Genomic DNA, 13845 nt, shown 5'->3' on the forward strand with positions numbered 1-13845 from the left:
TAGGGCAGGGTTTGGTGGGCAGGGAACCTTGGTCCTCTTGTGACTCGTGGACCTCCGGCTCCCAGAATCCCTGAGCCAGCATGGATGAAAAAGTAGAAAACCTCCTAGCCCCAGAAACCAACTATTACAACACGAAAGACTGCTGCAACCCCCCACCTTGTCTCAGGAAAGTCAAGCCAAAAAATAAAAGCACCAGGGAAGAGGTTTTTTCTCTCTCTCCCCTCTATCTTCCTTCCCCGCCCGGCACAGTTAACAGTCCTGGGCAGACAGCCAAGAAACACGAAGGAAAAGATAAGCGTTAACCATGAACAAATCAACAGAAAGCTGACAAGTCTGCCCCACATAAACATAAAAAGCAACAACATTTTTAACCACAAACGCATCAGGACTTATGACAAGACAAAGACAAGACAAAAACTGCATCAACAAGTTATTCCCATCCCTGGGCGATAGGAGTAATCAATCCTACTGAAAGGTGGGGGGGGAAACCAAGCTAGGAAATGAAGAACAAACTTCTTACAAATCTCATCAAAACTTGCCTTCTCCAGGGAAGGCTGTATAAACCTGGTTTTAGTATGTTGAAGCTTAGTTGGATAGAAGAATAGTTTTATAAAATTGATATAAATTGTTTTCTTTGTGATTGAAGCTAACTTGTAATATTTTTTATGGGTAATATTGGAATAGGTAATAGAATATAAGAATATAAGAACAATGTGATTATATAATTTTTTTTTCAAGTTTATGGTATTTTAAGTTGTATAATACATTAGGATAATATGAATTTAAAGTTTAGTTGGAATGAGGAATAGTTTTAGACAATTGATATAAATTGGTGTATCTGGGATCGTTTTTAGTGGGTGATAGATTGAAAAGTATTATTTTGTATTTGAATAATCATTGATATGATATATATATGTATGTTTGGAATTTAAAGTTTGGAATTTAAAGTTAAAGTTTGATAGTTTAAATAGTTTAGGATTGTTTGCGTAAGTTAGATTATGATTGTTTGTATTTTTATATCCTGTGTTTTGGTATTAGACTGGAAAGTATTATTTTGTATTTGTATAATTATTGATATGATATATACATATATGTTTGGAGTTTACCTACATGAGTTAAAGTTTGATAGTTTAAATAGTTTAGGATAGTTTGCGTAAATTAGATTATAATTGTTAGTATTTTTATACCCTGTATTTTGCTCTGGGAAGTGGGGGGGAGGGGAAAGGGAGGGAGGGGTTGGGGAGGGTTGGGGAGGGGGAAGAGGGTGGGAGGGGAGGGGGTTGGGAGGGGTTTTTTCTTTTTCTTTTTTGGTTTGTTAAAGATAAAATGTATTGTAAAACTTTTTAATTTAAAAAAAAACTTGCCTTCTCCCAAAACATGCATTATGGGCCCTCTTACGAAACTTGCATGCCAGCACTCATTGGGATTACAAGGCCATGGCTGTGTTTCTTATAATGGACTATAACAGGGATCTATAACAGGGCCCTCACAATGATCAGGCGGGGTGTGATTTGTGGATGTAATGACCTGTGGAAATTATTAACTTCCCCTTGGGGAGGCTTGGGGCTGGCTAGGATCCTGCTAGTTTTTGGGAATTAGATTTTGCTCAGTTGCCATGGACGCGGGGTTTTAGATATTTTCAAGTTTTTGTGAATGCTTTCTCTGGAGGGAATGAGGCCTTTCCCTGCCATTATCCAGCAAGAAATTCAGGCCCTGGATATTGTTTGGTGGTTTCATCTGTCCTATAGGCTCCAGTCTTCAGTACACATGGGAGGCCTGTTTCCCTTTGGGATGGTGTGTGGTCAGCCCTTTCTTCCTCATTTGCCTTATCCACTTTCCTCCCTGTTGTTGGAGACCAGGCCCTCAGAGGATGTATACACTCTCTTCCTAATGATGTTTCCTCCATTTCTCAAGCTGTTCAGGCGCTCCATCATCCAGGGGTGGATCATCCACTCCATCCTTTCCTTCCTGGTGTTTAGGTGTTTTTCACATCCTGGACTGCTTCTGGCCCTTTAGCTGACTGCTGGACAGGGCACTTCATTGTTCTTCTCACTACCCATATGGTGGTCAAGGTTGCTGGACTTCGTGCTTGGATTCATCATGCTTGTCTTCACTCTTCTTCACCACCTTCTGACACTGAGGACCACATTGCTTGGACTGTGGCCCCTGGTGCTGAGGAAGACCTTGGGCTGAAGCTTCTGTTTGAGGGCCAACACTGATCTGTAAGCCGGGACATTTTGGTCATTGTCATACCTGTGCCTGCTGGGCTTCTACAAGGGCGATTTCTTCTCACTGGCTTCCTGCTTACTTACATTGCGAGCATCACTTCTCTCTCTTGGCTGACATCTGGGGGTTTTTTTATCTGGGTTGTTCATCCTTTCTTTTTTAGTACTCTGTCTTGTTTTTCTTTCCCTACTCCATGCTCTCTTTTGTGGGGGGGGGGATTATGGGCAGTGGTCAGGTTCAATTATGGGTGGTGGTCTCCAATTTCCCAGTCCCTCTTTGGGGACTTGGGGCTCCAACACCCATATACTGGATATGCAAGCATGGATTCAGCTTTTGAACATAACAGATGAATCTGCGCAGTTATATCCCCCACTGGTATACATGGATTGGCCATGGAAACTACACCCTTGGAAGCCTTCATGTTCAGCATGGCCAGTGTAACAAGGGGCTGGACTCTCCCTGTGTTTGGGGCAGGAAAGTTCTTCCAGAGATAAGTTAGGGATTTATACACCTTGCACAGTCACATGGAAGGTCAGTACTGGCATGTGGGCTGGTTGGCATAGATGTCATCAGACCTTTGGCCTTGACTACAAGGAGGTCCCCTCTGCTCTTTGTAGTTCGTTTGCAGCAATGGGACTCATGACTTATATGTCTGGTGTTAGAGCTTATATGCCTAAGGGGTTGGAAGGTGAACCAGGCATTTATCTTGCTAACCACTAGGACTGGTGGTTCCTTTGTGGTCAGTTTGCCTGCAAGTCTTTGCCAGCTTACTGATCTGGTACATGTACCAAAGGGATTATCTTTCCCTCTGTTCATATTATCCAACACAAGGATACCATTCATCTCATGGAGGAAGGAATTAGGAATTACCCTAAAAATCTGAAGATTTCTACTGATGGGGATGGTTTAAGGAATTATTCTTGGTACTCTCTTTGTAGTATTCCTTGTTCTTGTATCCTGTTGTGTCATTCACCGCTTGCCCCTATTCACCTCTGCCTGTCTTCAACAATGTGGCCCGCATACAACAGAAGCCTATCCCATGTTCATACTTTTGCACACTGCTCTAAGTATGAAAAGTATGTTGACACGGAATTAGGGGACAGTATATGAAATATCAATTGTGACTGTGCAGATGGACCTACTGTCTTTGGGCTCTTGCAAAGTCCTTGATGCAGGGTCATGAAAGGCCAGCAAGGAAAATACCCAATGTCCTAACCCAGGGATTTTCAATCTTTTCACCCATTGTACCACTTTTAGGATATGGCAACATCCGAGTACCACCAGTCACCTAGCAATGTGTCAAAAACTTGATGACCAAAAAAAAATGGGAAAAAGTGATAAAGTATAGGTAGTCCTTAACTTACAACAGTTCTCTTAGTGACTGTTCAAAGCTACAATGGCACTGAAAAAAGTGCCCTCCAAGCCACAGCCGAGCAAGACACCTGCCTGCCCGCCCGGCAGCGCTCTTCCTCCTGAGGTTTTCATTGTTGTGAGCATTTCTGTTGAGGATTGGCAGCGGGGGTGGGGTGGGGAGGTGTTTGGTTTTTATTCCCCCCCTCTGCTGGGTGGTTGCAGCAGGTTTTGGTCACTTCACATGACCCTGGGACACTGTGACCATCATAAATATGAATCAGTTGCCAAGCATCTGAACATAAATCACAAGACCCTGGAGATGCTGCAACATTCCAGCTGATTGGTGATTCTTGTGGGCTCAGAAGCTCCAGGATCAGTGCCGAGCTCCAGTTGGAGCCTGGCACTGATCCTGGCGCTTCCACTGAGCCCTGACAGTCCCAAAGAAGTGCTGATACTGGCGCTTCCGCTGAGCTCTGATAGCCCTGAAGCTCCAGCCATCTCTTGCTCAGGCTTGTGCAGTGCTGCCACTGGTTCAGCTGATTCCCTTCCCCTGCTACCACTTTTCTAGGATGGTCGCGTACCACCTGCCAAGTGCCAATGTACCACAGGTGGTACCCGTACCACTGGTTGAAAAGCCCTGTCCTAACCCACCCAAGAACATACAATATCTTTAGGGAAACACCCAAAAGGGAACATGCTTGTTACTTCTGCTCTGTTATCTGCAGTATGCCAGACTTACTGGGTGAAATCTTTATCATATGTGTGTCAGCTTTGCTGGATGCTTGCTTATGTAGCTAGAAAGAATAAATACAAGGATTTCTTGTCTTTCGGGGCTACTCTCATTTAGAGGATTCCATCTTTTTGTTCAGCTAAATAAAAATGTAAAGCTTGAAGGCAACTTCTGGTTTCCTGTATTTTTTACCAGCAAAACCTCAGAACCCGCATATCAAACTGATGGAGTGAACAAAGATGTGTAAGAAGAAGTTGTGGATTGTTCTGGCCTTATGCGTTGCACTTTCTATCTGGAAGATATATATCTCTGTTTCACCTTTGACAAAAAGTTTTGATGAGTGGCTAGTGCAAGACTCATTCATGAAAGAGGAAATGTGTCACCATAACAGATGCACTGGCCTAAGCAGCTGGGATTGGTTTTGTGACCACTTTAATGCCTCAATAAACCGCCGGCTGATTCTTGAAAACTCTGATATCCCACCAGAGGTTCTTCAGTGGTGGCTGGTGAGTACTGCATCATATTACTAAGCTAAACAACTATATCTATTTAGAGAAAAGAATCGGAAAGAATATTATTCTCTCCACTAAGCAAAGTGTTGGTTATGTGTAGTACTTGTTCAGATTTGTCTTTCAGTGGAAAATAAATGATAGAGGCTTATTTTAGCATTTTATCTTTGAGTTTATTTTAACTAAGACTGAGCATAGCAAAAGCATTAAAGTCCAATAGAGTGAACATTCATAATCTTCATATACTTATGTAAAACATATTTTACACAATTTGCCTTTTGCTTGCTTTTTTTCCTGTACTTATCAAAAACCTGGCTTCTCTTCTTTCCCCTGCTGAAATATCTAGATTGTGTTATCTTTTGGCTAGATGGATGAAGAAAGATAAGATCTGCTTTTGTTTCCTAACTGTAGAGAAACCATTCATTGTCCATTTAGCCAACAATCCTCCTGAATGTTGTTACAATCTGAATTCCATCAACATTGCATGGAATGGGAGTTAGCGTTGAACAATTTGTAGAGGGCCATAGCCTCCCTGTCCATAATGAACATTTCTGAGTCAGCCAGTTTGGAAATCTTCAAGCTGTCCTTTGGTTTCTGTTAATCTTTCAGCTCTGTTCTCATGTCTTATAATGTATCTAAGGTATAGAACATTTTTTCTGTTTAGGACTATGCTTGCTGTTTGATGTGTGGTGAGTTATATGAAAAATTATTTTTTTATTTTCTCTAATGGATTTACTAGAAATTAACTAGACATATCTACTGAAATTTTACTTTCCATATATTTAATATTTCTCTGCTTCTGTGTCATTAATCATTACCATTTTATGAATAAGTTTTAAGTAAACCCCAAATTAATCAATCATGATTAAGAAAGGATAAATCTATAAGACCAAGAAAACCATTTGGTAGGGAAAGATTAGCACTGCAATGAAAAATGATAAAGAATTTGTTTCTATCATATGGATAAATTGGTTCAATATTTTAAGTTCCTTAATGCACCTGAACCATACATTTCAGATAGGTAATATTTACATAACGTATTAGGCTAGAATGTGACTGGCCAGTTTTTGGTTCAGTATGTCTTGTGAATAAGTCACATAGCCACTAATCCTTTTACCAAACATTGCTCTAGGGCAGGGGGAGGCAACCTCGACTCTTTTATGACTCATGGACTTCAACTCCCAGAATTCCTGAGTCAGCTATGTTGACTCAGGAATTCTGGGAGTTCAAGTCCATGAGTCATAAAAGAGCCGAGGTTGCCTACCCCTGCTCTAGGGCATTGAGGCTACACAGCTGTACCTTCTTCCATGTTTGTTAAAGAAATAGTGATCTTTTTTCATGGTCAGACTCCTACAGATATAGGTCCCGCTTTTGAAATCAGTATTGACCAGTGTAGTTCAGAGGTATCCAAAGGGTCTGTATTTCTTCCCCAAAGTAGATCATTTTCTTGGGCGAGTGTTATTGAAAGTCCCCCCAGCCTGCTTCTAATGCTCTATATTATTTCATCAGAAGCTACAAAGATCAAAAGATGGCAGCCAAATACAGATGATAGCAAAAAATCTGTTTGACCTCCTTCAGTCACCCCCTGCTAGAATTCAGGATGTTGCTCTTTGTGGAACCTGTGCTGTGGTGGGAAACTCAGGAATGCTGAAGGGCTCCAAATATGGGGAGAAGATAGATTCTCACAAATTTGTGATGAGGTAGGTAGAACAGAGCATATACATAAAGAATGAGAGCGAGATCTACAGCCCTCAATTTAGATTCAAAAGACACACCAAAGATTGGTGCAGTCCTTTCCCAAGAGTGATATTTTCCTATTTCATTCTTCTTTTATTGTTACATCATCTAGTTTGACTGTCCTAAAATGGTAGGGAGTTGGGATATTTATGCCACGTTTGATTTGATTCAAAGGCGGTGTTTTGAATATGCAGCGCTATGAACTCAGCATGTCTCCGATTTGTTAGAGCAGTAGCAGCAATAAAAGTGTTTTCCATGATCACACAACTCTGTTGGGATCCAAGAAAAGATGACATTGTATTAATGAATCACAGACAGAAACTGCATTCACCTTCTGAAGCACTTTGAATCTGAATTAAACCTCAAGCAGCCTAACCCTCCAAATTAGAAATAAAGGTTATAGCAATAGTAATCTTGCTCCCTTCTTTGGCATCTTTGTTAATTTTGCCAATTTTAATGTTAATATTTATTATTCTAATATTTTAATGTTTTATCTTGTTGCTTTTTACTTGCTTGTATGCCTCCTAGAGTCTCCTCTAGGTGAGATGGCGGCATATAAATTTAATAATGAAAAGTAAAAATCTTTTAAAGTGTACATATAGAAAAAATGTGATTTCCTCTATTGACAGCATGTGGCCATCAACAAATTGACAATGAAAGAATGACCATTACCATTTTTTTTTTGTAATTCCATTTATATCCCGCCCTTCTCCGAAGACTCAGGGCGGCTTACAAGCTTAGCAGTAGCCTTCATTCTATGTATATGCCTGCTTATTAGGGCTTTCACACAAAGTCAGCTTAATTGCCCCCAACAATCTGGGTCCTCATTTTACCTACCTCGGAAGGATGGAAGGCTGAGTCAACCTTGAGCCTGGTGGGATGCGAACCTGCACTAATTGCAGGCAGCTGGTGTTACTTAAGGAGGCATTAGCCCACTGCTCCACCAAGGCTCTATATTTTGTTATATAGATGGTTGCATGTACTTTGCCCAGCATGTCACATTCCCAAAATAGGGACCTAAAGTAGGCACCATGGGCCAAGTCTGAATATTTTTAAGCCATTAAATGAATGCCTTAATATTATCCAAGGTTTAAAATTTGCCCCTTAAAATCCACCCCAAATCCTAAATTCTCTTGAGACCACAAAAGGCATGCTGCATGCAGCTTATGGACCATATTCTGTACTTCTAGCACACAATATATATTATCCTATTTAAATTCCTCTCAAAAAGTGATAACCACATGAGGAAATAGATAAATAGTCTCAAGTTAATAAAGCACATTGAATATCATGTAGGTGATATCCATAACTTTATCTAGATCTGTGACTTAGATCCAGGTTTTGTACTTAGTAAATTTAAGTAATGATTTTTCCCATGTGTGTGACCTAGGTATCTTGAATAAAAAGATTTTCATTAGGTTTTTTTTAATATTCTCCAAGAATGAACACTGCACAGGTTACAGGTTTTGAGGAAGATGTTGGTACACGAACCACACACCATTTCATGTACCCAGAGAGTGCTGTGAATCTCCGCCCTAATGTACATCTTGTACTAGTCCCTTTCAAACCCCTGGATCTCAAATGGCTGGCCAGTGCCCTTTCAACAGGATATATCCAGCAGTAAGTATCCTCCCTAAGTAGATGCAATATAAAAGGCTGGGCAATTACATAGTAATGTCATGCTATCAAGCATTCCTAGTGATATTAGGATATCAAGCATGATTCCATTCTTGGATGGCAAACACATTTCTCACTATTTCAGGTATCTATTTGTCATTATCACTTATTAAAGAAATTTCCAATGAAACTGGTTTTTCATAAATGGATTTCAGTCTACCAACCAGAGGAACAAAAATAAAATTATGATTAAAATCAGAAGTCTCCTTATTTGGGGCTACCGTAGACTAATACAGTTCTCTTTATACAATTTTGATTAAAAGAAAATCAAATAATGTTGAATAGTAAAAATTCTTCCATTCTTTTCACAGAACATACAAAAGAGTTAAACGATTTATTAAAGCTGATAAAAGTGAGGTAAGGTATTTGTTGTTGTTGTTAGCTGCGAAGTCGTGTCCGACCCATCGCGACCCTATGGACAACATTCCTCCAGGCCTTCCTGTCTTCTACCATCTTCTGGAGTCCATTTAAGCTCACGCCTACTGCTTCAGTGACTCCATCCAGCCACCTCATTCTCTGTCGTCCCCTTCTTCTATTGCCCTCGATCTTTCCCAGCATTAGGCTCTTCTCCAGTGAGTCCTTCCTTCTCATTAGGTGGCCAAAGTATTTGAGTTTTAGCTTCAGGATCTGGCCTTCTAAAGAGCAGTCAGGATTGATCTCCTCTAGGACTGACCGGTTTGATCGCCTTGCAGTCCAAGGGACTCGCAGGAGTCTTCTCCAGCACCATAGTTCAAAGGCCTCAATTCTTTGGCGCTCAGCCTTTCTTATGGTCCAACTTTCACTGCCATACATTGCAACTGGGAAGACCATAGCCTTGACTATACGCACTTTTGTTGACAGGGTGATGTCTCTGCTTTTTAGTGTGCTGTCTAGATTTGCCATGGCTTTCCTCCCCAGGAGCAAGCGTCTTTTAATTTCTTGGCTACAGTCCCCATCTGCAGTGATCTTGGAGCCCAGGAAAACAAAATCTGTCACTACCTCCATTTCTTCCCCATCTATTTGCCAGGAATTGAGAGGGCCAGTTGCCATGATCTTGGTTTTCTTAATGTTAAGTTTCAACCCAAGTTTTGCACTCTCCTTCTTCACCCGCAACAAGAGGCTCTTTAGTTCTTCTTCACTTTCTGCCATTAGAGTGGTATCATCTGCGTATCTTAGGTTGTTGATATTTCTTCCGGCAATCTTAATTCCAACTTTTGATTCATCTAGCCCTGCCTTTCTCATGATGTGCTCTGCATATAAGTTAAATAGGCAGGGCGACAGTATACAGCCTTGCCGGACTCCTTTCCCAATTTTGAACCAATCAGTGGTTCCGTGTCCAGTTCTCACTGTTGCTTCTTGACCCGCATATAGGTTTCTCAAGAGACAAATAAGATGGTCTGGTACTCCCATCTCTTTAAGAACTTGCCACAGTTTGTTATGATCCACACAATCAAAGGCTTTAGCATAGTCAATGAAGCAGAAGTAGATGTTTTTCTGGAACTCCCTAGCTTTCTCCATGATCCAGCGTATGTTGGCAATTTGATCTCTAGTTCCTCTGCCTCTTCGAAATCCTGCCTGTACTTCTGGTAGTTCTCGATCCACATACTGCTGAAGTCTAGCTTGTAGGATTTTAAGCATAACTTTACTAGCATGAGAAATGAGTGCAATGGTGCGATAGTTTGAACATTCTTTGGCACTGCCTTTCTTTGGAATTGGAATGTAAACTGATCTTTTCCAATCCTGTGGCCACTGTTGAGTTTTCCAAATTTGCTGGCAAATTGAGTGTAGCACTTTTACTGCACTGTCTTTTAAGATTTTGAATAGCTCAGCTGGAATACTGTCACCTCCACTAGCTTTGTTGTTGCTCAGCTTTTCTAAGGCCCACTTCACCTCACATTCTAGGATGTCTGGCTCGAGGTCAGTGACCACATCATTGTGATTATCTGGGACGTTAAGCTCATTCTTGTATAGTTCTTCTGTGTAATTTTGCCACCTCTTCTTAATCTCTTCTGCCTCTGTTAGGTCCCTGCCATTTTGGTCCTTTATCATGCCCATTTTTGCATTAAACGTTCCCTTCATCTCTCCAATTTTCTTGAAAAGATCTCTGGTCCTCCCTATTCTATTGTTTTCTTCTATTTCTTTGCACTGTTCATTTAAGAAGGCATTCTTATCTCTTCTAGCTATTCTCTGGAATTCTGCATTCAATTGGGCATATCTATGTTTTTCTCCCTTGCCTTTCGCTTCCCTCCTTTCCTCAGCTATTTGCAAAGCTTCCTCAGACAGCCATTTTGCTTTCTTGCATTTCTTTTTCTTTGGGATAGTTTTGGTTGCTACCTGTTGTACAATGTCGCGAACCTCTGTCCATAGTTCTTCAGGCACTCTGTCTATCAGATCTAATTCCTTAAATCTATTTGTCACCTCTACTGTATATTCAACAGGGATATGATTTAATTCATACCTGACTGGCCTAGTGCTTTTCCCTACTTTCTTCAGTTTAAGCCTAAACTTTGCAAGGAGAAGCTCATGGTCTGAGCCACAGTCAGCTCCTGGTCTTGTTTTTACCGACTGTATAGAGCTTCTCCATCTTTGGCTGCAGAGCATATAGTCAATCTGATTTCTGTGTTGACCGTCTGGTGATGTCCATGTGTAGAGCCGTCTCTTGGGTTGTTGGAAAAGAGTGTTTGCTATGACCATCGTATTCTCTTGACAAAATTCTATCAGCCTGTGCCCTGCTTCATTTTGTACTCCAAGGCCAAACTTGCCTGTTATTCCAGTTATCTTTTGGCTTCCTACTTTAGCATTCCAATCCCCCATGATGATAAGGACATCATTTTTTGGTGTTACTTCTATAAGGTGCTGTAGGGCTTCATAGAACCGGTCAATTTCATCCTCTTCAGCACTGGTGGTTGGGGCATAGACTTGGACTACTGTGATATTGAATGGTTTGCCTTGGATTCGAACTGAGATCATTCTGTCATTTTGAGGATTGTATCCCAGTATTGATTTTCCTACCCTTTTATTGACTATGAAGGCTACTCCATTTCTTCTGAGGGATTCTTGCCCGCAGTAGTATACCTGATGGTCATCTGAATTAAATTCACCCATTCCTGTCCATTTTAGTTCGCTGATACCTAAGATGTCGATGTTCAGTCTTGTCATCTCTTGTTTGACCACGTCCAGCTTTCCTTGATTCATGGATCTTACATTCCAGGTTCCTATGGAGAAAAAATCTTTACAGCATCGGACTTTCCTTTCACCACCAGACATATCCACAGCTGAGCGTCCTTTCGGCTTTGGCCCAGTCGCTTCATTCTTTCTGGCGCTACTAGTACTAGCCCTCTGCTCTTCCCCAGTAGCATATTGGACGCCTTCCGACCTGAGGGGCTCATCTTCCAGCGTCATATCGTTTTGCCTTTTGGTACTGTCCATAGGGTTTTCATGGCAAAGATACTGGAGTGGGTTGCCATTTCCTTCTCCAGTGGATCACGTTTTGTCAGAACTCTCAGCTATGACCTGTCCGTCTTGGGTGGCCCTGCACGGCATAGCTCATAGCTTCATTGAATTACGCAAGCCCCTTCGCCACGACAAGGCAGTAATCCATGAAGGGGAGGTAAGGTATAAATGAGAAAAAAAGCAATAATGCATTTATTAACTATTACAACTCTTTTTATTTTTTGTGGATTAAAATAATCAGCACTGGAGTTCCAACTTCATAAATAAAGTGTATGTATTGTTTTATATTTATCTTATACATCAAATGCATATTTCAAGGTGATAATATTCCTTGCTAAATAATAAAATATGAGAGGCGGAAGAAAAAAAGTTATGGAGGCCACCATACTCATTCTTAACAGTCAAAGCAAACTTGTACTAGGAAGGATCCAACTAGGAATCTCTTAGGAATATGAACTGTTCTCATTCCAGGCTACAGGTGTGGTATTTTGTGGTACCTTGGCCCTGAAACCATGGAATAATTGCACATACTGTCAGGGGCTGATGTGTCCATGGAGAGGGGATCACCCATTCTACTTTAAGGCCTAGGGCAAGGGTAGGCAACCTCGGCTCTTTTATGACTCATGGACTTCAACTCCCAGAATTCCTGAGTCAGCATAGGTTGCTTACCCCTGGCCTAGGGGAAATTAAGGACTTTTCTTGCTCTGGAGTTATTCTTAAAAAATAAATGGATCAGCATGAGGAGGAATCTGTGATCAATCTGGGTGACTCTTGTTTTACAAAATTATCTTTTTAGATTCTAATACTTCACCCTGTTTTCCTGAAATATATCCATGACAAATGGACATGGCATCATGGAAAGTATCCTTCCACTGGGTTGATTACACTAATTTTTGCCATCCATACTTGCACACAGGTAAGTGCTGTAGAAAGAACCACCCCTCTTAATTCTGTAAATCAGGTGTCCCCAACCTTTGGGCTGTTGCCCAGTATTGGACCACAGCCCATTGGGAACTGGACCGTGCAAGCAGCGGGCCACCAGGTGAGTGTGCGAAGTTCCAAGGGAGCTTTGCAAGCGTTCCCCGTGCTTGTGCAGAACCATTCCCTTCCCCCTCCCCCGCCACCTTCGCCACTGGTCTGCAGAGCCAGAGAGGTTGGGGATGGCTGCTGTAAAGGAGTTCTGAGCTAAATGGCCCTTGAGTTCCTATTGCTTCACTAACCACTTTTAGCTCTGTTCCTAAAACAATTTATTTATTTATTTATTAATATAAATCTTGTTGGGAAGCTACTAAATGGCAGATTGTAAGAGGCCAATTGATAGGACACTTTGTACTTTAATCACCAAAATGAAAAATTATGACAAAAAATAAATTCAACCTACTATTCAGCATGAGTTATATTTTAACTACTTGTTGTTTCACTTTCCACTTTGCAAAACCCATATATAACTTTTGAAAACAAAGAGTAAAATTGACATTTGAGGAGGGATATAAATTATTTAATTTTAATTTTAATTTATTGAGATTTCTATACCGCCCTTCTCCCTAAGGGACTCAGGGCGGTTCACAGGGCATAAATATAAATAACAATACAAAAATTAAAAGACAATTAAATCAATGCCCAAGTTAAAACAAGAATGATAAAACAAGCCTATAAAAAAACCATATACCCCCATCAGGCCAGACCCGCTAGTTCAAATAAATGGGTCTTCAACCCGCGACGGAAGGATCGGAGGTCTGATGCCGTCCGGAGCTCAACCGGCAGTTGGTTCCATAATGCCGGAGCACCCACAGAGAAGGCCCTCCCCCTGGGGGCCACCAGTCGACATTCCTTGACCGGAGGCACCCTGAGGAGGCCCTCTCTGTGGGCGCGCACAGGGCGGAGGGGAGTCGACGCCGGCAGCAGGTGGTCCTCGAGGTATCGCGGACCCATGCCATGTAGGGACTTAAAGATCATAACCAAAACCTTGAACCTTACCCGGAAGACAACTGGTAACCAATGCAGCTCACGGAGCAAAGGTGTAACATGGGAGTACCGGGAAACTCCCAAGACAACTCTCGCGGCCGCATTCTGTACCAGTTGGAGCCTCCGAGTAGTCTTCAAGGGAAGCCCCATGTAGAGAGCATTACAGTAGTCTAGGCGAGAGGTCACGAGCGCATGAGTGACCGTACATAAGGCCTC

The 13845-nt window shown here is 41.6% G+C and overlaps 1 protein-coding gene across 3 annotated transcripts in view; it reads left to right on the forward strand.

The window, feature by feature from the left end:
* LOC308665743 (CMP-N-acetylneuraminate-beta-galactosamide-alpha-2,3-sialyltransferase 2-like) overlaps positions 1 to 13845 on the forward strand; it is a 21619-nt gene continuing 7774 nt past the window's right edge. Inside the window, exons 1-6 of one of the 3 annotated variants that reach the window (XR_014025948.1) lie at positions 11 to 2222; positions 4505 to 4815; positions 6328 to 6518; positions 7996 to 8175; positions 8544 to 8589; positions 12461 to 12580. Coding sequence is in view for 2 of the 3 variants with exons in the window: in XM_081323917.1 (XP_081180043.1) it covers positions 4549 to 4815; positions 6328 to 6518; positions 7996 to 8175; positions 8544 to 8589; positions 12461 to 12580 (804 nt within the window). In the remaining variant the exon portion in view is untranslated. Of the gene's footprint in view, positions 2223 to 4504; positions 4816 to 6327; positions 6519 to 7995; positions 8176 to 8543; positions 8590 to 12460; positions 12581 to 13845 lie in introns of all 3 variants that reach the window. The other 2 variants (XM_081323917.1, XM_081323918.1) reach the window with 2 other exon arrangements.

The sequence above is a fragment of the Vipera berus genome (genome assembly GCF_964194415.1).
Source record: "Vipera berus genome assembly, chromosome: 3".
Lineage (NCBI taxonomy): Eukaryota > Metazoa > Chordata > Lepidosauria > Squamata > Viperidae > Vipera > Vipera berus.